The 24585-nt window shown below is 56.4% G+C and overlaps 1 protein-coding gene across 5 annotated transcripts in view; it reads right to left on the minus strand.

The window, feature by feature from the left end:
- Window positions 1-24585, minus strand: part of CACNA2D2 (calcium voltage-gated channel auxiliary subunit alpha2delta 2) — a 138238-nt gene that overhangs the window by 69137 nt on the left and 44516 nt on the right. For all 5 annotated transcript variants that reach the window (XM_029242944.1, XM_029242943.1, XM_029242942.1 and 2 more), the window contains exon 3: window positions 1267-1383. In XM_029242944.1, coding sequence (XP_029098777.1) covers window positions 1267-1383 — 117 coding nt within the window. The remainder of the gene's footprint in view (window positions 1-1266; window positions 1384-24585) is intronic.

Consider the following 24585-nt stretch of genomic DNA (forward strand, 5'->3'; position numbering starts at 1 on the left):
CCTTCAGGGCCCACCTCCTCTGGTCCCAGGAGGCCAGCCTTTCCCTAGTCCATGATCCCAGGTCACACAGGGGCAGGCAGGGGATCTCAGGGGGACAGTAGGGCCCAGTTCCTGGAGAAGGGGGTCACAGTTCCCTCCCTGGGCCTGGATGTGGTGGGGGTTTGGTTGCTCTGACTTGACCCTGCCAGGCCTCTGGCCCAAGCCTGGGCATGGCATGTGAGGCCCTGCTCATTTAAAAAAAAAAAATAGCTTTACTGAGATACCGTAATATTCACCCACATAAAGTATACAATTCAGTGTTTTTTTTTAGTGTATTCAGAGTTGTGCAACCATCACCACAATCTAATTTTAGAATATCTTCATCACCCCCAAAAGAAATCCTGTACCCGTTAGCAGACACTCCCTATCCCCTCCCTTCCAGCCCTAGGCAGCTACTAATGTACTTTCCATTTCTATGGATTTGCCTATTGTGGACATTTCACAGAAATGGGATCACACAATAGGTGGTCTTTTGTGATGAGCTTCTTTCCCTTAGTGTAATGTTTTCACGTTCATCCATGTTGTCATGTGTATCAGTACTTCATTCCTTTTAAATGGACTCATCTCTCTGACACAGGCTTGGGCAACAGCAGTTATGCCTCTGATCTGAGGGAAGCTTGAACCCCCCTCCTTTCCTTACTGCACAACTTGCCCAGGGCACCTTACATCTCCAGAAGCCCTTTCCCACCTGCTCTCCCTGGGGTGGGTTGAGTACTGGGGTCTGTGGGCTTCAGAGACCTGGTCAGGGTGGACCAGCAGGTCCTGTAATCTCACAGGACCATGGTGCCTTGGAGCTCACAGGCACACTCAGTATAGATGGGCAGACTAAGGCCCAGAGGGAGGTGGAGAAATCGTGGGCAGAATTGGAGCTCCAGCTCCCAGCATCATGTGGCCTTAGCCTTCTCTGCAAGGCATTCAGGGCCCTCCACACTCCGTCCGCCTCAGCCTGCAGCCCACCTTCCCGACAGAAGGGAGAGGTGGGGCCTGCCATCATACCCACACAGGACCCCCGAGGCCCCAGGTCACCACTCACGCAGCCTACTCCAGATGAAACTATCCTGCTCCTGCCGCAGCTGCCCACAGTCCACGTGGCACATTCTGCCAGTGATGGCCCAGCCTGAATTCAGAGGGCCAGGAGGGCTGTGTGTTCATGGTGGGTGGGGACATTGCCCTCACAGTGCAGGTCACTCTGCCTGGTCTTCTCTCAACCTAAACAACCGCACCTACCTTCAGGGCCTGCACCTTCCTGTCCAGCAGGCTCTCAATGTCCCCCGCCACCTTCTCCACCAACTTCTGAGGCTCATTCTCCTGCACCTCAAACAGATTCCTGTTGTCTTTGTAGATCTGGAAAGAAGCAGAAGCCTGGGGTGAGGCCAGGGTGGTCCCACATTCCCATGTCATGGTGCCCGTATACCCTCTCTGCATAGCTCACCACAGAAAGTCCTCACCCCCACCTCAACCCTGGCTTTGGCCACTGAGAGAGAACAGGGAGGTCTGGGGTTAGGCCCAGTGCTCAGATAGACTTGGAAGAAGCGCAAGGCCATGAGCTCCACAACTTGCACTGGTTGTGTGTGTTTGGTGGGACAAGGTTGTCGCCACCTTCTCTGGGACTCAGGGCTCCTCCTCCAGGGGCCATAAGCAGCACCTCCCTGATCAGTTCAGGGTGGCTAAGAGCAGCAGAGTGGGGAGGGTGGGCTGGATGGGAGGCAGGGTGTCCGGAGGAGATGGAGCCAACAGACACACATTGTATACCACATACCAACAAGAAGATGCTCTCACACCCACGTGTGTACATAAGCCCACACGCTCACACATGCATCACACACACAGCCACCTCTCCACACAGGCTCAGGAATCCATGCCCCCTTTCGCTGGTGCTCCCTCAGGGCATTTGCGGAAACTACTGCAGGAGCTCTGGGTGCCCCTAGGGGCTCCTCTGTCATTCTGGGCACAGAATATGGGGGCAGGGACCAGGGAGGAAGAGGCATATGGGGGGAATGAACCCGCCCCCTCCTTCTTCCTCGGGGGGGCGGTGGGGTCAGCCTGTGCACACATGCACTTGGGGGTGTAAATCTGACAGTCTGCATCTGCATGTGTGAATGTGTGTGTTATGGCTCAACGCACATCCATCTGTGTGCACGAGCCTGAGTATTGGGGTGGGTGGGGTTAGGGCCACTAGATAAAGACTGGGGGCTGTATGGGAATTGTAGAAGCAGGTTTCTGTGGGCGTCTTTGTTCATGGCTGGGGTCTTGGGTGTGCGCACGTGCATGTGTGTGTGCATATGTGTGTGTATGCATTGCACACCCCTGCATGTGCCTCTGAGCCTGAATGAGTCCATGTGTCCATCCAGGTTACCCCAGGAAGTCTGTGCTGCAAGCTGGCTCCTTCACCAGAGGTCACAGGCTGGTCGCCACAACTGAGCTGCTGCCACCAGACTTTGCCATCAGGCTGTGCAGAAGTGGAGGGATGTGCAGGGACACAAAAAGGAGGTGACGAGGAGGAGATAAGGAGGTGGGAGAGGCCGCTGATGAGAGACAGACAGGCTGGGGAGATAAGGTCGGTAGAGTGACAGCCAGATGAGGGGAGATAAAGGCCTCTGGCATCTGACAGAGGGAGGAGGTGGGGGACCAGGTGCCTCCAGAGCCCTTGCTCTGCTGCCCACCCAGCACCTGGCAGTGCAAGGGTTAAAGCACCGCTCAAAGCTGGCTCAGGCAATCTCCTCCTCCCACCGCCCCCCATCCCTCCGGCATCTCTTTTCTTTTTGTCCTTCTCTTGGAACAAAATAATTTGTGGTGAAGTCGCTCCTTCCCACAGAGAAGCAGCGATTACAGGGCGAGTCGCAGGCCTGGCTAAACGGCCAGGGAGGATGGAGGCCCCAAGTGGGCACCAGGCCAGGCTGTTCCCTGGGCCCCCCAGGGCCTGCCTCAGGACAGAGGCCCCCGGATGGAAGACAGCGATGGAGGCTGAGGCCAAGGAGGGGTCAGACCCTGGGGATCACTGAGAAATGCAGGGAGCCTGGTGCCTGGTGCCCACAGTTGGGGAATCCGAGGTTCAGAAATAGGAGAGGACAGGTCAAGGCCACACGACTGTGAGTGGAAAAACCAGTCACCCATCCTCCCTGACACCTTCTTCCCAGGTTTCAAGACATTAAAAATACACCCTTTCCCAATCTTGGACCATTGCCCCTGGGTGTGTCGAGGCCTCGTCTCAGCCACATCGGCTGAAACCTCGGCTGAGCACACCACGGCCCACTGGCGTCAGCAGGGGGCGCAGCCACCTGGCTTCTCAGGGCAGGGGATAAAGTTTCCATAACTGACTCCCCTGTCAAGGTCATTCCCGGGTGCCCCAATCAGGGCTGTCCACAGTGGCGGCAGCCCCAGTATTGGAAGCTGGACCATGCAGCCTCCTGACAACTCTCCTTAGGGAACCTGGGGGTCCCTCCCCTTTGGGTCCAGGATGCCCGTTGCAACCTGGCATGGTGAGTGAACCAGGGCTCAGGGGCTGCAGAGGGAGTGGGTTTCCAGGTGGCAGGGTCACACCCGAGGACCCTGACAGTTGATGCAAGGGCTTGGAAGCAGGGACCCTGCTAAGAAATACCCCATCTCTGAACCTCAGTGTCCGATCTATTAAATGAGGGAATGGCAGTCCTCCCCTCACAGGCGGACCAAGGACCAAAAGATTCACGCCACGAGGAGCCTATACTATTGTCACTACTGCTATTGTTTAGGATCACCAGAATTCTGCAGAAGGAATCACAGTCCCCTCCCTGCCTCCACTCTCTCCTGGCTAGATCTGCACACTTAGGATCCAAAGTCATCGGCTCCCATTCCTGGGCAGGCAGCCTTGGTCTCCCTGGGTCTGTCTCCCTCCAGCCCTACCCAGGGCCTCCTTGGACAGCACCCCCCGCCATCAGCTAACCTGTCTTTGTCCCCAGCACCTTGGCCTCGGCCCTGGTGGTGATAACAGGGGAGCCTAGACACAGGGACACCATGGATAGGGTACAGCCATGGCCAGCTCCCTTCCATCTCTCCCCAGGCACCAGGCCTGTGTGCAGTGGACCCTCAGCCAATGCATATGCCCAATTCCATGTTCAGGAGCAGAGCTCTGGAGCCAGTGTGACCTAGGTCTGACTCCACCACTTTTGCCTGCAGGTGTGCTGTCCCTTGGAGCCTGGGGCTGCATCTGCCATGCTTTCTTCCTGGGTCTACCCAATGACCCACCATGACATCCTTCTGCTGGGCCCTGGTGCCAGCATTCGAGGCCTCTCCAGCTCACTGACCTGGCACTTGCATGCAGGCCTCTGGGTCCCTAGCCCATGCTGATTCCCACTGCTGCACCTTTGCTTACGCTGTGCCTACTTCCCCTCCGCCTTTCCCCGCTTATCTAAATCCTCCCTAGAGTGAGGGTAGGGAAATGGGCTAGAAGAAGCTTCTGGTGAGATGAGGGCAGAATTCCAGAACTGCAGAGGCTGGTTGAGCTACTAGCCAAGCCTGTCCCCCAATCCCAAATGAGCCCTTGAGATGCAACAGCCCTCGATCCTTCCATGCCAGGTGCCTCACCCCTCTCAACATTCCCCCTGACCTGCTCCAGTTGTCCCTGTCCCCTGGGGTGGGGCCCTGAGCTGAACCCTGTGTCCCAGAGATCCAAATGACACAGCCCAGCAGATGGTCCCACCCTGGGGGATAGGTCATCTCTCCACTGATGTGGTCCGGGGAGGTGCTTTCCACCTGCAGGCCCAGGAAGAAGCCCAGGAGAGCCCAGGGCAGCTCCAGGGCATAGCCAGGGCTGGTTCCCCTCAACCCCAGCCTCTAGCCTTGGTCCCTGGGGTCAGCTCAGAAGCAACAGGAAGGCCAGGGTGCACCGGGGGCAGGACCTCAACAACCACAGCAGGACTGCATGCCCGCCGGTGTCCTCGGCCCAGAGAGGCAATTGGAAAAACCCAATGGCCCCCACAGCAGCGCAGCCTGCGTGGCCCCCGGCTCTGCACAGGCAGCCGGACCAAGGAGAGAAACGGGGGCCCGCAGGTCTACAGGTTGTGACAGCTCCATGGCAGCCATGAGAGAGGAGATGGGGAATGGTAGTGGCACAGGGTAGCAGACTAGGGGACAGGCTGGCTGGAGCCAGGTGGACACGTGGGGTAGGGCAGGAGACACAGCGACAGAGGGGCTGAGGAACAGGGAGAGCAGCGGCAGCTGAGGCCCCGAGGGATAATTCAGGAGGCCGTTTGCAGCTTCTCGTTCCCAGGAGTTCCTGGCTCCCCCATCCTGTACCGTATACCTATGGCCAGTGCTTGCCCGGGCATCCTCCTCCCCTTGAAGGCACCCCCTACCAGTTATCAAGACCTGTCCTTCCATGTCTCTCATCTCCCCCCCACCCACTTCCTGTAACACCCCCCCGCCCCCCCGCCCCCCGGCAGTGTTGGCCCTGATCCCAACCCTCTCTCAGCTCTAGTAATTCTTTTCTTAGGCAGCATGTCTGGCCAACCTGCCTTTTGGCCTCGGAATTTCCAGGGCCTGTGGGGGCCAAGGCCTCGTCAGGGGCCCCGGGCCCTCTGCCTAGCCTCCTGCTTCCAGAGCTGTCCCTACATAAGGGGGAGGTGAGCATGGAGAACACTTGGAGGAACAGTTACCTTGGACAGGAAGCTTGGATGCTTGATGCTTGCAGGGGCAGATGGAGCCAGCCTCATCCTCACAGCTCTAAACAGTTCTGACTGGGAGGGGAATAAGGTCTGAGGCACCTGAACATAGAGACAGCCACCAGAGGAGACAAAAGGCCCCAGAACCAGTGACCTGGACAGGCCCCCATCAGACTGTTGAGGCATTTTGCTAAGTCCCAGAAGGTCAGCAGCAGTGGGTCCTGGACCTAAGCCAGCACCTAACCTGCCCAGGGAGAGGAGGAAGGTGGGAGAAATGGAGACGAAAAGGAGGGCAAGGACAGCAAGGGAGAGGAGGGGGAAGGAGGGAAGAGGGACTGTGGAGGCTGCAGATACAGCCCTGTTTGCCAAGTGATGGCTCTAGCCACCCAAGGGCAGGTGCTTCACAAACTTGACCTCGCTGACGTACAACCCCTGAGGAAGGACCGTTCTGATCACACCCGTTTAGCAGATGGGACACTGAGGGCCAGAGAGGATATGTTACACGGCAGAGCTCAGATAAGAATAGTCTGTCTTATCCAAAGTGTTTGCTTTAGGTCACACTCTGTGCAGTTCTCTTCCCTGCATTTGTCCCCAAACTTGAAGGTGAGGCACAGGGTATCAGCTGGGAATTTGGGGGTCCTGAAAGGGGCCTGGGGGACCCAGAGTGATGCTGAAAGCCTGAGGCCTGTGGAAGGCAGGAGGGCCATTCTGGAGGGGAGGAGGGGGAGGACCAGCAGAACCAGCCTGATCAACTAACCAACCACCCAACCCTGGGAGTAAAAACAGGCACGCGTGCGAGGCTCCTCTCTGCAGCGAAGGTGAACGGGCCCTAATCTCTGGAAAATTAAATCAGAAAGAAAATGGAATGAGAAAGATTTGATGCAGGCTGGGCCCTGCTGCCACCTGTCTCCTGAAAGGCCCAAGCTCAGCTGGGGGTTCATCTGGGTGCTTCAGCATCCTGCCCCCTTCCCCTGCCCAGGGTGCTGAGCAGGGTACAGGAAGGGTGGGGGGAGCTGAACCCCATGATATGACTTTCCTGGGGGATTTGCTCTTCTCCAGCCCCCTTTAGCCATGTCTCAGTGCCTGGTCCCTGGTACTGAAAGGAGCAGCTGGTAGGAGTTTTAACTGCCCAGCCCTCATGTCAACAGGTCCCTAGAGATGGTGGGCTGGCCTCCCTAGGCCGGCCTGCATGGGCAAGCACTGGAGTGGCCGCAGGATCTGGAGTTGGAGACAAGGGCCAGCTGCTAAAAGGGGTACACTTGTGCCAGGGATCAGGGGAGCCTTAAGTGGGAGGATAGGGGGCTCGTGGTGGCCCAGAGATCCTGAGCTGGGCCAAGAGGGAGGTGAAGGGATGGAGGGACTGGTAGTGACAAGCTCAGGGACCCCAGTCAGTCAGGGCAATGCTGGCCCCTGCCCTCCCGCCAGGCTGCTGCCCCTGTCTCCTGCCTTCGTGGGGAATATCAAGGGTATTGACATAGCTGCTAATAATCACCCTCGAAGACCATAGGGTGGATGGAGTAGCCTGGTACCTGCAGACCCTCCCACTGAGAGCACTCAGGTCAGATCCAGGACAGGCTGCACATCCTGGATGCTCCCCACACCCAACCAACCTTGAGCCCCACAGCCCAGTTCCTTTGGGGCCGCTCACAGCAGGTGCACGAAAACCCTGACCCCGCTGCTCTAGGGACACACCAGGCCCTGGACTGTGTGTGTGGCAGAAAGTTCCCTGGGGCAGGGGTTGTGGCCCTTCTCTGGCCCACCTGGTGTGGGGCTTACAGTAGGACAAGGGCAAGGGGTCCCCAGAGCCCTCAGAGCACACAGTCGGCACACAGGCAGTGGGCTATGGGCCACTCGGCTGCGTGCTTCATCAGATGCTGACAATCACCAGCTGCCACGTTAGGGTCCCACGTGGCCATGCCACCCTGCCACCATCCTGTGGTGGGTTGGCTCCACAGTTAGCTGTATGTGGTGTCACGTCACGAGCAGGGTTTGTATATTGTGATGCTGGTTGTCACATTATTAATAACTAACCTTCATATTGAATGGGGATTTCCTAGAATGAACACTCTGTTTAGAGAGGGTCACAGATGCCTACCCAGGCCATTACAATGTGGCCCATGATGGGCTGTGACACAGGACACAAAGGCAGTGCTGACCTGGCTTTCAGGAACAGATAAGGATGTGGCCCTCCTGGGTTGGTGGCCCATAAATGGCCCCATCTCCTCCCCACCCCCACCCCATGTCCTTACATCCCCACTGGGGCACTCATGTTCATGCCACAGGATCTTGTTGGGTCTCTTGAGGCTGGGGAAGCAGAGATGGACCAGACCTTGTCCCTGCCCTCCTGGGACTCACCACCAGAGGGGACAGATGTCTATTTGGACTGCTAATGGCAGAGGGGTGGCGGTGGGGAGAGGTGAGCAGGAGACATGTGGGAGTGAGACTGGCCTGCTTGGGGAGGGCGGGGGCTGGGAGTGTGAAGGAAAAGACTGAGATGGCTTTTCAGGGGAGAGGCCATCTAAGCAGAGTTTGAAAGGCTGGGCAGGAGTTTGCCAGACATGGGGGTGACTGGGGTATAAGGGACTCTAGGCAAGAGTAATGGCAGGTGCCCTTGGGCTGGGGGGAGGGAATGGACTGCTCAGTGGCAGGAGCACAGGGGCTTGTGGGGGGCAGAAGGGAAGCTGGGGGGACAGGTTCTGAAAGGAAGGGAGGTAGATACCCAGGTGGCTGGGGGTGGAGTGGGGGGTGGTCCTCAGGGACGGAGGGGGTGTAGCCTAGATCACAAGGTGGGAAGGCCCTGGTGGCTCTATGGCCACTTGGCCCCTAAGAGGAAGCTGCTAGGAGTTTTCACCAGCAGATTCCCTTTGAAAAACTCACAGGGGCACAAAGCCCCCACCTCCACCCCCAGCAACGCCTCCCTGTTTTTAAAGTTAAAGTTTAGTTGACTGTCATCCATTACCGCAATTAGTACATTATGTCTAATTATGCAATTAGTGTAAAAAGTGCACTTGCTGCTGAGAATGGGAAATCACGCAGCCTCGTTACACTGTAAAATCCATGTCATAAAAAGGCTCAATCCCTTGTTTTTCAAAAGACACACAACCCAGTACAAAACAATAAACCAAATCCTCCCAGTTGAGCTAGGGCCAGTCTGTGCCAACCTCTCTGCACTTGCCCCCATGCAGACCCCCCACCTCTGCAAGGCCCTGTCCCACGCTGGCCCTGGGGCAAGGTAATGACCCACCACAAGGGAGCGCTGATGCGTGGCCCACTCCTAGGCGTGGTCAGTTTGCTCCTCTGAAACAGATGTGAATTTCTAAACTGACTTTAAAACCGTGGCAATCCTGATTATCCACCTGTTATTCCAGACCTGATTGGAACGTGGCCTCTAGTATTAAGGCTTGTATATATTAGGTGAGAGTGTCCTGGCCTCTACCCAGCTCCGAGAGTGAGAGGCAAGGTTCCTGAGGGCAGTACTCTGAGGTTCCTGATGGTGCCTGTGGGGAGAGAGGCATATTCCAGCTCAGAGGAAACTGGAGGAACTTTCTCACACTCGAGGCTCTCAAACTCTTAAGAGCATAGTCTGGATAGATAGTGAGCCCCCCATCACAGGAAATATGCAAGCCCACCTGTCAGAGATGCTGAGAAGGGATTCACTCACGGTCACCCTGCACAGTAGCTGGACTCTAGGCTGCCATCATTAAATAACAGCATTCCCATGGCTGTGTGCCTACATGAAGCTTGCAGTCTGTGATTCTATCTTCCCCAGGTTCTGGCTCCCTTGGTGGTCAAGGGACTATTTGGGGATGGGGACAGGTGGGAGGGGAGAAAGGAATCTGACAGGGGTGTCTCCCTCCCACACGGGTGACAATGCCAGATGGCCAAGTCCACGGGAGCTGGGGACGGGGCACACTCTTGTGTACTTAAAAAGCAAATGCTTCACAGTCAGGTCTCTATCACCCACCACCCAGCTCCAAGGTCAGAAGTTAAAGCTCGAGCATGGGCTGCTTAGTGCCTACCTAAGAAGCCCCCTCTCTGAGCCCCTTCTTTCAAGTTCCCAACACTCCTTGAATCCAAGGTGCTTGACCCAGGCCTGGTGGTGGGGTGGTGCAGTGTCACGAAGACTCCTTCCCAGCCAAAAGTCTGCCCTGACCTCATGGGGAAGGTGCATGCAGCTCCTGCAGCTGCCACTGCCAAGCTCAGACAAGGCATTCCCAGAGCAGAGAAACTGAGATGTGGAGCCCCCAGCATCCCAGGACCCATGGGGCACTCGGAGCCCTGCAACAGCTCCCACCTGCAATGTGCGCACCATCAGTCCTGGGTGTACTGAGGTGTCGGTGCTGTGTACACCCCAGTGGGAAGCACTTTCTGAGAAGGAAGCCAGATTTTGGGGAGGGACAGGGGCCTGGACCCCACTAGAGGGATACCTGTTGCCTACACTCAACAGGGTCCCTGGACAGTCCCGGCCTTCACGCCTTTGTCTACTCGGGTAATCCTGGACAGCAGGGAACTGTGTCATGGCCCGGCCAGGTGGACCTGCCATGGAGACTCTCAGGGCCCCCTGTCCTCTTGATTTAGTCCAGGATAGCATGAGGATTGGGGAGGGGGTGAGCCCAAAGTGAATCAAACTACAGGCGAGATCCAGGGGCCCCTGCTTGCTCCCCCTCCCTGATCTGGGAGCCGCCGGCTGTTGAGGCAGCTGGGAGGGAAGCTGTGCCCAGCATGCCAGCTGGCACGGGGGAGTGTGAGTAAACATACCCGCACTTTCCCCACTCGCACAAGTCGCTGGGTGTCGCCGGCTGGTGTGGGCGCCCATGTTTACGGGAAACAGATTGTTTGTGCCTGTGTCTGGGCCCCCTCACCGCCCACCCTGGCTCGGCTCCCTCCTGCTGCCTCCCCACCCAGTGGCCCTGCTTTCCTTCCCTCAGGACTCCTCAGCTTCTCAATGGCAGAAGGACGAGGATGGTGATGACAGGCATCCCCAGGCCCATGTGGTCAGACAGGGCTCAGTGCATAACCCACTGAGTCATCCTCATAACAATCCTAAAAGGCAGGTACAATCGCTGCCCTCACTTTACAGCTGAAGAAAGCAAGGCTCTGGCAGGCGGGGAAAATGGCTGGAGACTGTAGGCAGTGAGTGGAGGAGCTGTGACACCGGGCTCCTCAGACCCCTGTCATCAGTTCCAGGCTCCAGGGTCCCTCAGTCTCACGCCCCCCCAGACAAGCCCAGTCTGCCCTTTACCTGGGTCACTACCTTGAGCAGCCCTGGCCCAGCGTGGTCTTAGACACAGACCCTGCCCGCTCCCTGACACGACAGCTCCAGGAGCGAGTCCAGGGCCTGGGCACTGGCCTGCCATCTGGCCTCTTCAACCCCTTCACCTCTGAGTCTCTGTCTTCGGCTCTGTAAGGCCTGGTCTCTCCACTCTCAGGAGCGAGTGCTGGCAGGGGTGGGTGAGGGCTCTGGGAGCCAGGGCGGACAGAGGCTCCAGCAGACCCCCGGTGGGCCAACGAGGGCTCCTACTCATTTCACAGAGCCGGCTGTTATCAAGATCTCATCTAAGATGACTGTCCTTCAGCCCAGAGCTGGCAGAAATTTACCCCCATAAACACCCTCATGATATGGATTTGAGGCTGCGCGCCTGAGGCACTGTTCCAAAGGCCAGGGAGCAAAGGACAAAGCCGGCTTCCTCTTCCCCGCGTCACCTCCATTCCACCCCTCCTAGCACTGATAGCCCAGCGTGGGCAACCCTCTTCAGGGGCTGGGGTAGGGCTCTCAGGGACTCCACAGTGGCCAGAAACCAACCTTTCCTCAAGAGTCCCCAGGGAGGTTTCCTGGGTGGGGGGGCCTCATCAGATTTTTCTTCATCCATCTCCCTCCCTTAGCTGTGACAAGGGCACCCGGAGGGCGCCCTTCTTATCTCACAGATTAGGAAACTGAAATACCACAAAGGTCCAAATCTGTCCAAAGGGGAGACCTTCCCACCCCCGAGTCCCCTGCACTCACAGCTGAGAACTGGCGAAAAAGCCGTGGGTCTGAATCCCCACCCTGCCCTTTACCAGCCATGTGGCATGGCCCGAGCTTTCACCCTCAGTGTCCACACAGCCCTGAGCTGCCTCAGCCAGGCTTTGTGGGGTGCTCCTCAAAGATGAAAGGTCAAATGCAAGGTGCTGCTGGCTTCTCATGGGGCCTCCTTCCAGGGCTGCTGCCGAGGCCTTGAGAGCGTTCCCTGCCCCACACTGTCCTGCAGGGCCTGACTTTCCAGGCCTCATAGGCTGGAAGTCTGCCCTTTGCTGCTGAGATTTGCTGCTGAAGATGTCGCCAAATAATGACAGCGCCAATCACAATGAGAGGCCCTCGGGTTGGCTGCTCGCGTGAAAACACCGGATCTTGGCATGTCAGGTACACAGGATAAAGGCAGAGATGGAGGTAAGCCTGGGAGCGGCTGCAGCCTCCCATGGTATCAAGGGCCCCTTTTGGGGCAGAGTCATCCCAGGGCCCTACCCGCTACCCATGTGCTCATTATAGTTCCAGGTACATGTGCCTGACCTCACACAGCAGCTCACGCATCAACCTCACCACATTCATACCCAGTGCCCAGGAAGTCGCCTGCAGATCCTGTCCATGCTTCACACTTAGGGTGCCAGAAAAAGCACCACAGCCCAGATGGCCCTATCCACTGTCACTGGATGCCCAGCAGCCCCAGGCCTGGGTGAGTCTCTGTGGGTTTCCATCTGCACCTCAGAAGGTGGTCTGCAGCCATCTGAAATGTTTTAAGCAGTGAGATTTTTCTGGCCCCAGATGGTTGGGGCTACTTGAAGGTCGTGGCCCTAAATCTTCCTGTTGGACGTTGCACTGGAGAAGCTCCTAACAGCATGAAGGCTCAGGGGCTTGCTGGGGGGAAGGGTATGGCCTGACTGACAGTGGCCTCTGGATCAGCATCCCCAGGAGGGCTGGGCTCCCTCCTCTGGTCACAATGCCCGAGTATCAGGTGCTGACAGGCAGTGGGGACCAGAACCTCGCTGGTGGTGAGTGTCCAAGCGAGTGTACGAAGGAGCACACCCGCACCTGGGCTATCTTGCTCACTTCCTCTGTCGGCATCTCCCAGGTCTATCTTAGTCCTTCTGCTAGTTTTTCTTTTATATTTCTCCTACTTCCAATTTATAGGCTTTTCTTGAATTTTGTGTAACCTTGTTAAGTGCCCTTAAATCTTCTGCAGGATAAGCTGGAGGCAAAAATAAACAAACAAACAGGATGAAGACACTGAGGCCCTGCACATGCTGAAGATACACTGTGGACACGTCAGGGACATGCATGCACTGAGGACACACACATGCTGGGGACACACACCCAGAGGGAACCCACTCTCTCCCGTCATTCACAGGCTCTCCTGAGCCCTCACAGGAGAGTTGGAAAACTCCAGGGCGGTGACCACACAGGGTTTCCTAGAGCTGGGAGGCTAGCGATCCCCACACCCACTCCCAGCTGGGGCTCCTGGGCAGGCCCTGGTCCCTCTCTGCACCTCAGTGTCCCCTCACCTCACTGTGGGGAGAGAGTGACAATCCTTGGCATCCCCAGCTCCAGGTTCGCTCTCCATGAATGCAAGAACCTCAGCAGCCAACATTTATCTTCACCGTGACCGTGCTCAGTGTTCGCCATGCAAATGAACTGTGCAAACAGGACCCAGTGCTTGGCCACGCCAGTGAACACCGCGAGGGTCCTTGGTCTGAACAGCCATGAACTTCAAAGTCAGCGTGCTGTGCTCAGGGGAGGCAGAAACACTGCGCCTGGGCTCACACTCCAGGTGGGCCACCTCCTCACTGCCCAGCTTTAGGGGTTGCTTGTTGGGGTGATGACTGCCACAGGAATAGCTGCCAACAGCAATGGGGCCCAAGTGAGCTTCTGTGCTAGACGTACACAGTATCAAACCCTTATAGTCCCCAGTCATCATCCCCATTTCACAGACGAGGCAACTGAGGCAGACAGTAATTGGTGGAGCTGGGATTCGGTGACACAGACTAACCACATACTTGAACACAGACCTTGTTCCAGACCTCCGTGCCCACCTCTCAGAAGCTTGTCTCCATTCCATGGGATCCTGTGACCTTCCTCAGCCCCAATGCTGCCCCAGGCCCCCTCCTCTGGGAAGTGGCTCTGACTGCCCCCTTAGTAATGCCTGTGGGGCCGCGTGCCCCCAGGGCTATGAAACTCAGTGGGGGTCAGCTGAGTCTGGTGTTTGCAAACCTCATCCTGCCTTGAATGTCCCTGAACAGCTAATCTCTCAAAGACATCGATCGGCCCAGGCCGATGGGTATCCTGTACCCATCAGGATACAGATGGATAAACTGAGGCCCAAGAGGGAGGGGTAAGCAGCAGGGCAGGGCCAGGAAGTCCCAGGCTCCAGCCACTGGCACTTCCTCTGTGCTTGGGAGGTCAGGGAAGACTTGCCAGAAGGGGGCTGTGAATGGATGGGCCGAGAGAGTGCCTACCTGGCAGGGGAACAACAGCAAAGGTGATCGTCCAGGCACAAGGGTCTGTGAAGAAAGCTACCTGGGGTGGGGAGGTCCAGTGGCAGGGCAGAGGCAGCTCCGACCCCAACCCCTCACCAGGGCCTTGGGGGACGGTCTGCTGGCGTGAACTCTCTGAGAACCCGTGGAGTCATCTGGTGGGCTGGGGGCAGGCCTGGGTCCCTGCACATGGAATGACCTTGTCCCCTCTGCCCCCCACTTTCCCCAGGCCTAGGCACCTCAGGTCTTAGCGGCAAAGATGCTCTGGGCTCCCGCGTCCTCTGCTCAGCAACCTCCAGCAGGAGGGAGTGATGCCTGAGCTTCCAGCTCTGTCGAGGGCTCCCTGAGCAAGAAGGCAGTGAGGGCAACGATGCCAGGAGGACAAGAGCAGAACAAACTGCACCAATTATGTAAGGTGGCCCTACTTCCTCCTTAGCAGGGAGAGAACTGGAAAACTATGTTCCTCCTACCCCACTCCTACCTATGCCACTGCACCTGCTGGGAGATCCCTTACAGGGGGCCTACTGAGAGGTTCCCCCCGAGTAGGATCTCTGAGCCCAGGTCATCTGAGGTACTGGGAAAGGATCTTGGGGACGGACTCCAGTTGGCCCTCTTCCTGTGGCCTGCAGGGTAGGATCAGGGCAAGAGGCCTGGGTCGGCCCTGTTCAATCATTGCTCCTTGAAGGTGTCTGAGCGTACCCTAGCCCCTCTGGTTTTCTTGCCTGTACACTAGGGTAGGCAGCCTCCCTGCCTGCTTGCCCAGAACTCCCCTGCCCCAGACACCATGGAGCCCTGGGGAACTCTGAGCCTCTCTAGAATGCAGCTATGGCCCCTGCCCTACCACACCCCCACTGGAACATGGCTGAGCTCTGCTCCTTCTGGTGCCTCGTAGGGGTCCAAGCAGGAAGGCCCTTCCTTCAGACCCAGAACCAGGCTAAGATGTCAGACCAGCCAGTTCCTCATGGCTACAGGACTGCCCCTGCCATATACACAATCTAGCCTCCAACCTGACCCCAGGGCCTGGACCCCTCTGAGTCACTGTCTCTTCCCCGCATCCTAGGGCCTCTGGGGAGCACTGGAGATGCCTCAGGCCAAGGCCCCAACGTGGTGTCCTGCCTCTCGGCCCCTGCCTGGCACAGGCATTCCCAGCATAGGCCTCTTTGCCAGCTGGGCCTGGGTATACTCTGCCCTGGAGGGCTGGCCTGCAAAACTGGCTGGGAACCCCCTCCTATATGGTCCCATGCTTTGCTGGGCTGCCAACACGCTGTGAAGACCTGGCTATCAGACTCTTCGAGTTTATAGAGCTAGCAGTTTAGGGCTGCTAAACTGCAAATTTATCTCCTGCCATAAATCCAGGTGATGCCAGTGTATGTGCCTGAGTGTGTATCCATATGTGTATGTTGGGAGGCATCACGTGTAGTTTACGGTGGGGTGTGTGTACACAAGTGTTCACCAGCCTGCACATGGGAAGGATGATAGTGTTGCTGTGTGTGTGCAATGCATGCGCAAACACGTGTCCTGGTGTGTGTCCAGGCACACGTGCGTGTGGGCGGAAAGCTCGCTATGAATGAGGTGGGATGCATCCTTCCCTGAGTGCAGCCCCGAGTCCCCTGCATCCCTCTGCTCCAGTGCAGCACACAGTAGGCCTCAGGAACATCTATGTGCATGTGACAGGCCCGGGATGTCCTTGAGCAGACCCAGTCCCCTACCCATCTTACCATCGTCTCAGAGGGACTGGAGCCCAGCACTGGTCACACATTCAGACTCAGGCCGGCCATACTGGGCTGGTGCCTCCTGCCAGCCACTGACCCCACAGACACAGAGACCCCTCTTGACGACGATGCCAGGCTGCATTAGAGAGAGCTCCAGGGCACACATTCCCTTCTGTGTGCGTGGGGAGGGACGATGGAACCAGCAGACAAGGCGGTCCTTCCTGCCCACCCCCACCCACAGACAAGAGGATGCTGAAGCACCACGAAAACAGTTGATCTCCTTACTGATAGTGGGTGAGAAAAAATTATCTTTCTCTGAACACTAAAAATAAAGCCCAGTTTTCCTGAAAGCAGGGCCCTTCTCAGCTCATGGCTTAGACAGGCTTTGTCACTAACTCCAAACGTAGATTTGTTGGAGAAGCCAAGAGCCACTAAACCCTCAGCTGCCTCACCCAGGGGCTCAGCCTTGGGGCAAAATGGTGCCCCCAAACCCGTGCCACAGTACAAACCAGAACTGGGCTGTGCAGTGAGTCCACATGATGTTGTCCGAGGCAGGCAGAAGGAGGGCAACAGGAACCGGGTCCATATGCTACTTGTGCCCAGCTAATGGGCTGACAAATTAGCAGGTCTCCCCTCTAAAAGGTGATGAATGAGCAGCTGCCCAGGAGAGCTGGGGCACGGGCCACCTCCCCACAGTACTCCTCAGGCTCAGCTCTGACTTGGCATCTATGGGGTGCCCAGCCCAGTGCCGAGATTCCCCAGGGGTGGGGGCTGGGGGTGACTGTGGGTATGGGCAGGGGGAGGGCAGAAAGGGCATAAAAGGCCAGCCCCAGCCTTGGAAGACATCCCCAAACAAACCCAGGCAGGAAGCCTGAATTCCCTAATCACCTGGGCTGCTGTCACGCTGTCCGAAGGGTGCCATTGAGGAGGGAGGTCGAAGCATCGCCCTCCTGACTCCTCCTTAAGACCATCACCACCACACACACAACAGCCTGAACGCCTTACAGAAAGAAGTGGCCGGGCTCGGGGGAGGCCTGTGGCGTGGGAGCCTGTGCCCTAAGGACTGACCAGGACGGGGAGGGACCTGACGCTGGGTTTCGGGGGCCACCCATGGAGGGGGCTCTTTCTCCCACACAGCTACAGGACTGTAGCCACCTAAGCTCGCAAGGGCCATGGAGGAGACCCGTAGGCCAAGTGAGAAGCCAAGTCGAGGAGAGGTCCAGGAGCCTGACTCAAAGCAAAGGGCAGCCTCCAGTTAGTGAGTGAGCCCCCCCTCACAGAGGGGGTCAACAGAAGTTGGCCCCCAGGTCTCAGAAAGTCCTGTTTGGTGAGGGGTTGGACCAAATGGTCTTAAGCGTCCTTTCTGACCTGAAAGCCTGATATCCTCAATTTGTCCCCAAATCATTATATAGTTCCCCTCCTCCACGTACTCAGGACATTTCAAATGGGGCAGGATTTCTGCATACTGACAGAGGATTGGCCTGGCTCCCTTCGAGAGCTGTCTGGCCAGGTGAGGCAGGCCCTGACCCAGGTCCTCTGAGGACTCCCTGTTCAAACGGCCCCAAGCCCCCTGCTTGCACTGCCACCCCATATCCCCCCAGCCTGCCCCCACCCCGTGTAAATAGAACCTGCGTGCTTTCTCCCAGGGGCCGCTAATTCCTTGCCAGAACTGCTCGGACGTGAAATTGGAGTGAGACAATGTGTGTTTAAGGAAATGAATCTCGCATCTTAAGAGGCTCCGGGAGCCCGCCCTGCACCCCCATCACCCCGCCCACCCACCCAGAGCCAGGGAAGGAACACTTGGCATGAGGGAAGAGAAAAGCGGAGGTGACATTCAGTGCCAAATTAGCAGCCGCCACAGCCAAATATTGTACTTGCCTCCAATCTTCTTTTATTTTTCAAAAGAAAAGGCTTTTACAAAGTGAAAGAGGCTGTTGGAACACTAAGGCTGATGATCGTTTTAAAAGGCATGCCCGCCACGCGCATGCCCATCCCAGACGTTCCCTTCCTCTCTGCTTGCCATCTCCTCCCTGCCCTCAGCCACAACTCCAAGGCGCCTGCCCCCACAGTCAGGCCCCAACACACCAGCCACACAGCTGACATCATGGGTGTTCTTGGCTAATGTGACCCAGGGTCTCTGGCCCTGGGCCAGCCCTGGACATGGGAAGGTCCTCTGAGCCATCTCCCAACCTACATGGCACCCCTGCAAGTGAGGAGTCATTTTTGGTGGGCCCAGAGCCACCTGGCCTACAGAGGCCTCAACAGAAGTGACCAGTTCATGGCCTCTGCAAGGTCTTCTCATCCATCGCCTGCTGGCCCTTAGTACCCCCGCCAGCCATGGACAGCCACGCTGCCTCTGCTAGTCCCCATCATCGCTTTTATCCCCCTCTGTTAGATGCCTAATGGCACCTACTCTCTGGTCACCTTGTTGAACAAATAATACCTGTCATCCTGGAGTCCAGCCCCCAGAACCCAGGCTGCCTCCATGTGCCACTAATTTATTGACTCACTGAATAGGCTGAGCAGGCAGCCTCTGCTTGTCCCTTCAGAGGAAACAGTATTTTCACCCCTGAGCCCCTGACCAAGTGCCGGGTTGATCTCACTCATTGCCAGGAGCCAGTCAAACTTGATGAGGTTTTATCAACAGTGAAGACTTAGCCCACGTTTCCCATTTCTCCAAACCTGGGCGGCCCCAGGCCTTGGTTTCCTTGTCAAGGGAGAAGGCGGGGAGCCTGGTGGCTCCAGGGGTTGGAGGTCCCTGAGCCCTGAGCCCCCACTTGGATGGTGACTGGCCCTGGCCCTGCCACACGTGTGTAGTCTTGGTGCTCTCACCGATCTGAGCCACCCACAGATCCCATCCCTGAAGTCCCAGGAGGTGGGGGCCTGGCAATGCCCCGTTTACAGGAGGGGCACTGGGCTCAGAGAGCTCTTGGGACTTGCCCAAGGTCTCAGCTGGTAAGAGGCACAACCAGAACCAGGATCCGAGGTGTGAGGCACCACAACGTGGATGCTGTGGTGTGCCGCCCAGACCCTCCCATCGGGACGAGGCCCTCACTGCCCCAGCAGCCAAGGTGCCGCCTGCTGACGGCTCTCAGCTGAGTCCCCACCCAGGCTATGGCCTGAGCAGAAGGGAGTTGCCTCAACCTCGCTCTGCTTGACACACAGGTCAAGTGGAGGAGTACAAAGGTCCACCTCAATCAGGGATGATTCTGAGGGGTGAGGCCACTCCAGTGCTCAATGTGGAATTGGCTGAGGCCTCTGTTATGGCTTCATCACAGCCAAACTTCTCCTGCTGCCCAATCCTGCCTGCTTTATCCCTCACAGGTGTGGTCCCTGAGAGTACTCCACCAACCAACACCTGCACACAAACCTCCATCTCAGAGTCTGATTCCAGGGACCCGACCTTGCTACAGCTGGTGCTGGGAGTGGTCCCAGGAAGCCGATTCTTAAGTGGGAGCCATCCTAATGGCACTGAGGGCCTCACCACAGTGGTCGGTGGAGTGCTGACAATCCTGGCGTGTGATAAAGGTACAACTGATCAAACGTTCACATATCGTGAACTGAAATGGGATACCTGTGGATGGGTGCAATATTTCAGGTTTTGAGAATTTCAGGGAAGTGTAATTATAAGGACTATGGAAGAGGATGGCTGTTGCTGAGGGCTATCAGTGCTTTGGAAAGAGACAATGAAAGGCTGAGTGTGATTAATCACGAATTTAAGGTGAAGTGTGAAATGTAGAAGCCCCCTTGGCAGGATATAAAAAGACTCTCATCTCTTGCAGCCAGAGGCAGCAAAAGCTGAGGGTCAGGCACAGGACCTAATTAGAAGAGTGGCAAAGATTCAGAGGGAGTTACAGCCTCAGTCTCAGCACGTTGGCTACCCAAGGTCAGGACCCTGATTGGGAAGGAATGGGTCCCTGAGTTGTCAGGTGGGGGCATCAGGGTCACAGCACTTGAGAACGTTGAAACCTGCCTTAAACTCTCTGAGCCTACAGAAGTGGCTGCTCCTCCTTGTTAAAGGCTAAGACCCCCCCTTGCTTAAAGATGATGAAGAGGCCTCCATGTTACAAAACAACGCACTCCCCTCCTTCCCACCCACCAGACCAAAAACTAGGATCAAATCACAACATAACCAACTCACCAACCCCAGGAAGCGCTGGGCCTGCTAAGGAAGAAAAAAGGACTATGTCCTGAAGGTACTGTAGTATCTAGCCAACAGCAGGACTGGATCCTGAGGTTGCTGGATCAAGGACAGTAGAAGATAAGGTTGGATATGGGAGAGGTAATTGGTATGAGAGCACTTTCTCATGATACAGAATCTAACACCCCAGAAAGGACCCGAAGAGATGTTGGAAACCTGAAAAAAGCAATGGACCACACTAAGAGAAGTTGAAATGCCAGAACTCCCATAGCAAAGTTGAGAAAGGGATCAAAGGTTTAGACAAGTGGACGTACCAGAGTAGTTCTACCACAAAAGGCCAGAAAACCTCTCATGACCATGTTCCGTGGAAGGGCCCAGAGGACACTGTTTACCAAAGTGAGAAGGACTGTGCTGGTGAGAAGGGCACAAGCATCGGAGAGGAAAACATGCTACTGGCCTGTCACTTTAGGCTCCTCAGGCCAAGAGAGCAGCAGTCATGGAACAATAATTGATTCTCATTATCAAGAGATGCTGGGACAGGGAAAAATATGTTGGACACCCAGGTGACTCACTGGGGCATCTCTTGGTACTCCCCTGTCTAGTTTTAATGAAGGATGAACAAGGGCATAAGCCATGGCCCGAGAAGGGCATGATGGGCAGGGGCTCAGACCCACCAGGGATGAGGGCCTGGGTCAGGGTGAAGGGAATCTAGGATGGGTGGTGAAGGAAGGAGAGGATGCATACCAATTGTGGCCTCTGTGTTGGAGACCATAGCTCATCCTACTATTCTTCCTCTTGCAAGTTTCCCAGGAAAAGGGAACAACCGGAATTCTAGAGCAAGTGAGCTCCCACATGGACAAAATTTACTATATGAAGCTCGGGGTCCAGGTGACTCAAGAGGTGGGCTGTTGTGGGTACTGCTGAACGTCCCCCTTCAGGATTAGTACTTATTCTCCAATTGCCAGATGCCGATGGCCCACAGCTGAGCCTATCTGGGACTCTCCCCTGACTAAAGGGAGACACCCCCATGCATGGTTATGCCCCCTCCCCAGGAGCAGCCTGCTCCAGTGACCAGGTAGTGCAGGGTACAAAAGCCAGAACCCCTGGCCTCAACCTAGGACAGCTCTAAGGAGCCATCCCAGCCCCAGAGCTCTCCACAGGGCTCGCTGAGACCTCCATTCAGCTGCATTGTGGTCAGCTTCTTTCCCTGCCCAGGCCTGCTCCACACATCCCCTTAAAAGTGTTTCTCAGAGCAGCGCCTCCCCCCAAAATAAACCTTCTGTGCGCAGACCCTAGCGTTTCAGAGCCTGTTTCCCACGAACATGACCTAAGACGCGCTGTCTGCCTCCACCATTGCCAAACCTTTGGCCAGGCTACAGAGGCTCAAGAAAGCCCTGCCATGGTGGCTGCTAGACCTCTAGTCCCCCCCCCCCCCCCCCCCCCCCCCCCCGCTGCCCCACCGCCGGCCTGCCTTCACATCCCCTAACCTCCGCATTCAGGCCCCACCCCCTTCAGGTGTGGGCGGCCCTGAATGCGGAGGTTAGGGGATGTGAAGGGCCTACGATTATTAGGCCCTTTTAAAGGTGAAGAAACCAAAGCTTTAGAGGGGAACTAGCTCGTCCAAGGACCTAGAGGTGGGAAGGGGCTGATCAGAGTTTGAACCCCAATCTATCCCAATCTCCTCGACCACCATCCTGGTGGCTTCTGTATTTTCTGGCAGAGTGAGAGGGGCAGCAAACATGCTCTGGGAGCTTGGAGGATACAGCTCACCTTGGCCTGGAGAGATGGAAACAGACTTCACGGAGGAGTTCCGGCAGGCAGATGTGCAAGGAAAGGCTTTGCAGGAAGAGGGAACAGTGAGGGAAAAGGCTGGGAGGCAGGCCTAATGGCGGGTAAGGAGCCCTGGTTTGGGAGGATAGGTCAGGAAAGGGAGGTGTGATCTGTGTGAAGGTCGTGGTGGACACGGACCAGGCGCGGGTCCTGCATCTGTTTTGCCCTGCCCCCGCCTCGCTGTGTCCCATCTCCCCCCACCCAGGTTCTGAAGCCTGCTCTGAATGGCCAATGAGGCCATCTGATTGGCTCATCAAGGGCAAATAATAGCTTTTGCTGAATTCAGCTGCAGCCAATCAGAGGCAATCAAGCACACAAGAGGCCTGATGGGCCACACGGGCGGGCGCCCCAACAGGCACCAGAGCTGGCCCCTCAGGTTCCAGAAGCTCCCCTCCTTGTGTGGGAGCACTCGAGTGGGGATCAAAGAACCAGGAGGCCTCAGTAAGAGAAGGGGAAGGGACCCAGCTGGGCTCCATGGCATTTACTTGGCACCTGCTGTGTACCCAGAGCTCTGGAGAAGCTGTGCACTGATGTGGGAGACCCAGGCAGAAACTACACTCACACCAGCACACGCTCTGCAGAGCATCCAGCTCACGGGCCCCAGGAGAGGGCCTCCTAGGAGAAGCTTTTCTGAACCCCAAAACAGCCTCCCAGCATTTGTCCTTCAGCTGCCCCCACTACCAGCCCCCGCCCTCCCAGGTGTCTCTGTGCCGAGCGAGTTCTTGCCTCTTCCCTGAGGAGAGCCGAACGTCCAATCAGACCCTGGGAAAGCAATTTTTCAATCTCCAACTGCAAACACTAATACCGCTGAAGCTAATTTTACAGATTTCCACTCCGAGGCCTCGCCTTTGTCCCAGAATCCCTTAGCCCAGGAGATTAGTAGTTTAGAGACTGGAAAAAATAAGGTATTTTAAAATTCAGCATAAAACTCTCTCTTAGACTCAGTGAGCTAAAAAAGAAAAATTTTTTTTTGATTGGAAAAGAGCCTGTTAGTGAGGGAGGAGCCAGGTCCAGTCCCTGCCCTCCCGGGTGGCTGAAGGAGAGGTGCTATTCCAGCCCCCAGATGCCTACAGCCGCTGCAACAGGCTCAAACCTGCAGCCTAGGGAGGGGCAGAGAAAGGGGAAGAGTCAGGTGCCCATCCGCCGTGCTGGGAAGCCATGGGCCCTCTTCTCAAGCCTCTGGGATGTGTGTACCCCTTGAAGCCACCCAGGATTTCTCTGATCCCAATCTCAAAGCCTGCTGAGCTGTAGTGAAAAGCGTCGGCCCCTCGGATAGAACAGGCCACAGGCACACTGTCTACTTTGCCAGTGAGGTTGATTCCATTCCAAAGCAGACTCCCTCTGGGCCCGGTTTTCCCATGGAACCAAATGACCAAAGTCTCTGGCCATGTGGCCCACCTAGCTCCATGCAGCCCAGCACTGCACCCTCTCTGCACACGCACATCCCAGGCCACACTCGCTTGGACACTCGCCCTGGTACAGGTAGGCGTGGGATGCGTTTGGTGGACCTCATTCCACGAGCACCTCTCTATGGCATCTCTCACAGATGGACAGCGTAATCACTCCGGCTCTCTGGGGGCCACAAGCTCAGAAACATCCTAATGAAAAATAAATGTATTTACAGGGAGACATCCACACTGCCAGGACGAGTCAAAGTAATATGCCTGCGACCAGCACGCGGACTTTTATTTCTTCCCCCTCCACGCTTCAAAGCTGCTCCTGCGGCGTAGAGAGATAAATATTTTAAATAGCGACACTTTGGCGATGCACAGTTATGCAAGACAAGGAATAATTAGAAAATAAATTACTTTTTTTAAACACAGCGTTACAAACATCGGGCGCATCAGATTACTGGTCTCCACAGTCTGGGGCCGTGCAGCTCTGGAGGCCAGCGCAGCAAGGACCTTGGGGAGCAACAACGCACCAACCTGTCCCCACAACCCCCAGACAGTGATGTCCCCTCCCGCCTGCTTGGGGAGGCTCCCAGAATGGAGTTGAAGACCACACTTGGCAGCTTCCAGAAAATCTCGGCGAAGGAAAGGCTTCCTCCGGCGTCTCACCAGCAGTGGCGCAGACTAAAAATAGTTTAATCTCCTTGAAAGCAAAAGGAGCAATCAGCAAAACAGACACTCGGGCCCGCATGCTCCCCCCACCAATCCTCACCACACTCTGCCCCCATCTATCCATGCCTGTCACCAGTGCCAAGCATCCTCAACTTCTGACTGACCCCTGGGCAGCATCCTACGACCCTGCCCAGGAAGGCGGGTCTCACCCATCATCCAGGTGGCCTTATGTCTGTAGTCCCGACCGAGTTACACACATGGTATGTGTCCTTTAAACCTCACGATGCCACAGGAGGGAGGCAGGGCAAGGAATGTTATCCCTGCTTTACAGATGAGGAAACTGAGGCACAGTGATGTGGAATCATTTGCCAAAGGCTAGAAATGACGAAGAAGGACTAGCCTGGGCTGTGTGCTGATGGAGGGGGCTCAGCTTCTGCAGAAGGGAGGCTGGTGGCTTTTAATTAGCACTTAACCTGAATCTCTGTGGTTGGCTCCCAGGAAACAAAAGCTGCCCAGGGCAAGAAGGGGCAAAGTTGGTAGGGTGGGGAATGGGAGAGGCTCACACATTCAGGGGATGGGACTAGCTCCTGGAAAGGCTGAGTGAGTCTGTTAAAGAGATGTGTCTTGCCCACTGCAGCCAGGACGACATTGTCATTTCA

This window comes from Monodon monoceros, unplaced genomic scaffold (assembly GCF_005190385.1).
Source record: "Monodon monoceros isolate NGI ecotype Baffin Bay Population unplaced genomic scaffold, NGI_Narwhal_1 Super_Scaffold_3, whole genome shotgun sequence".
Classification (NCBI taxonomy): domain Eukaryota; kingdom Metazoa; phylum Chordata; class Mammalia; order Artiodactyla; family Monodontidae; genus Monodon; species Monodon monoceros.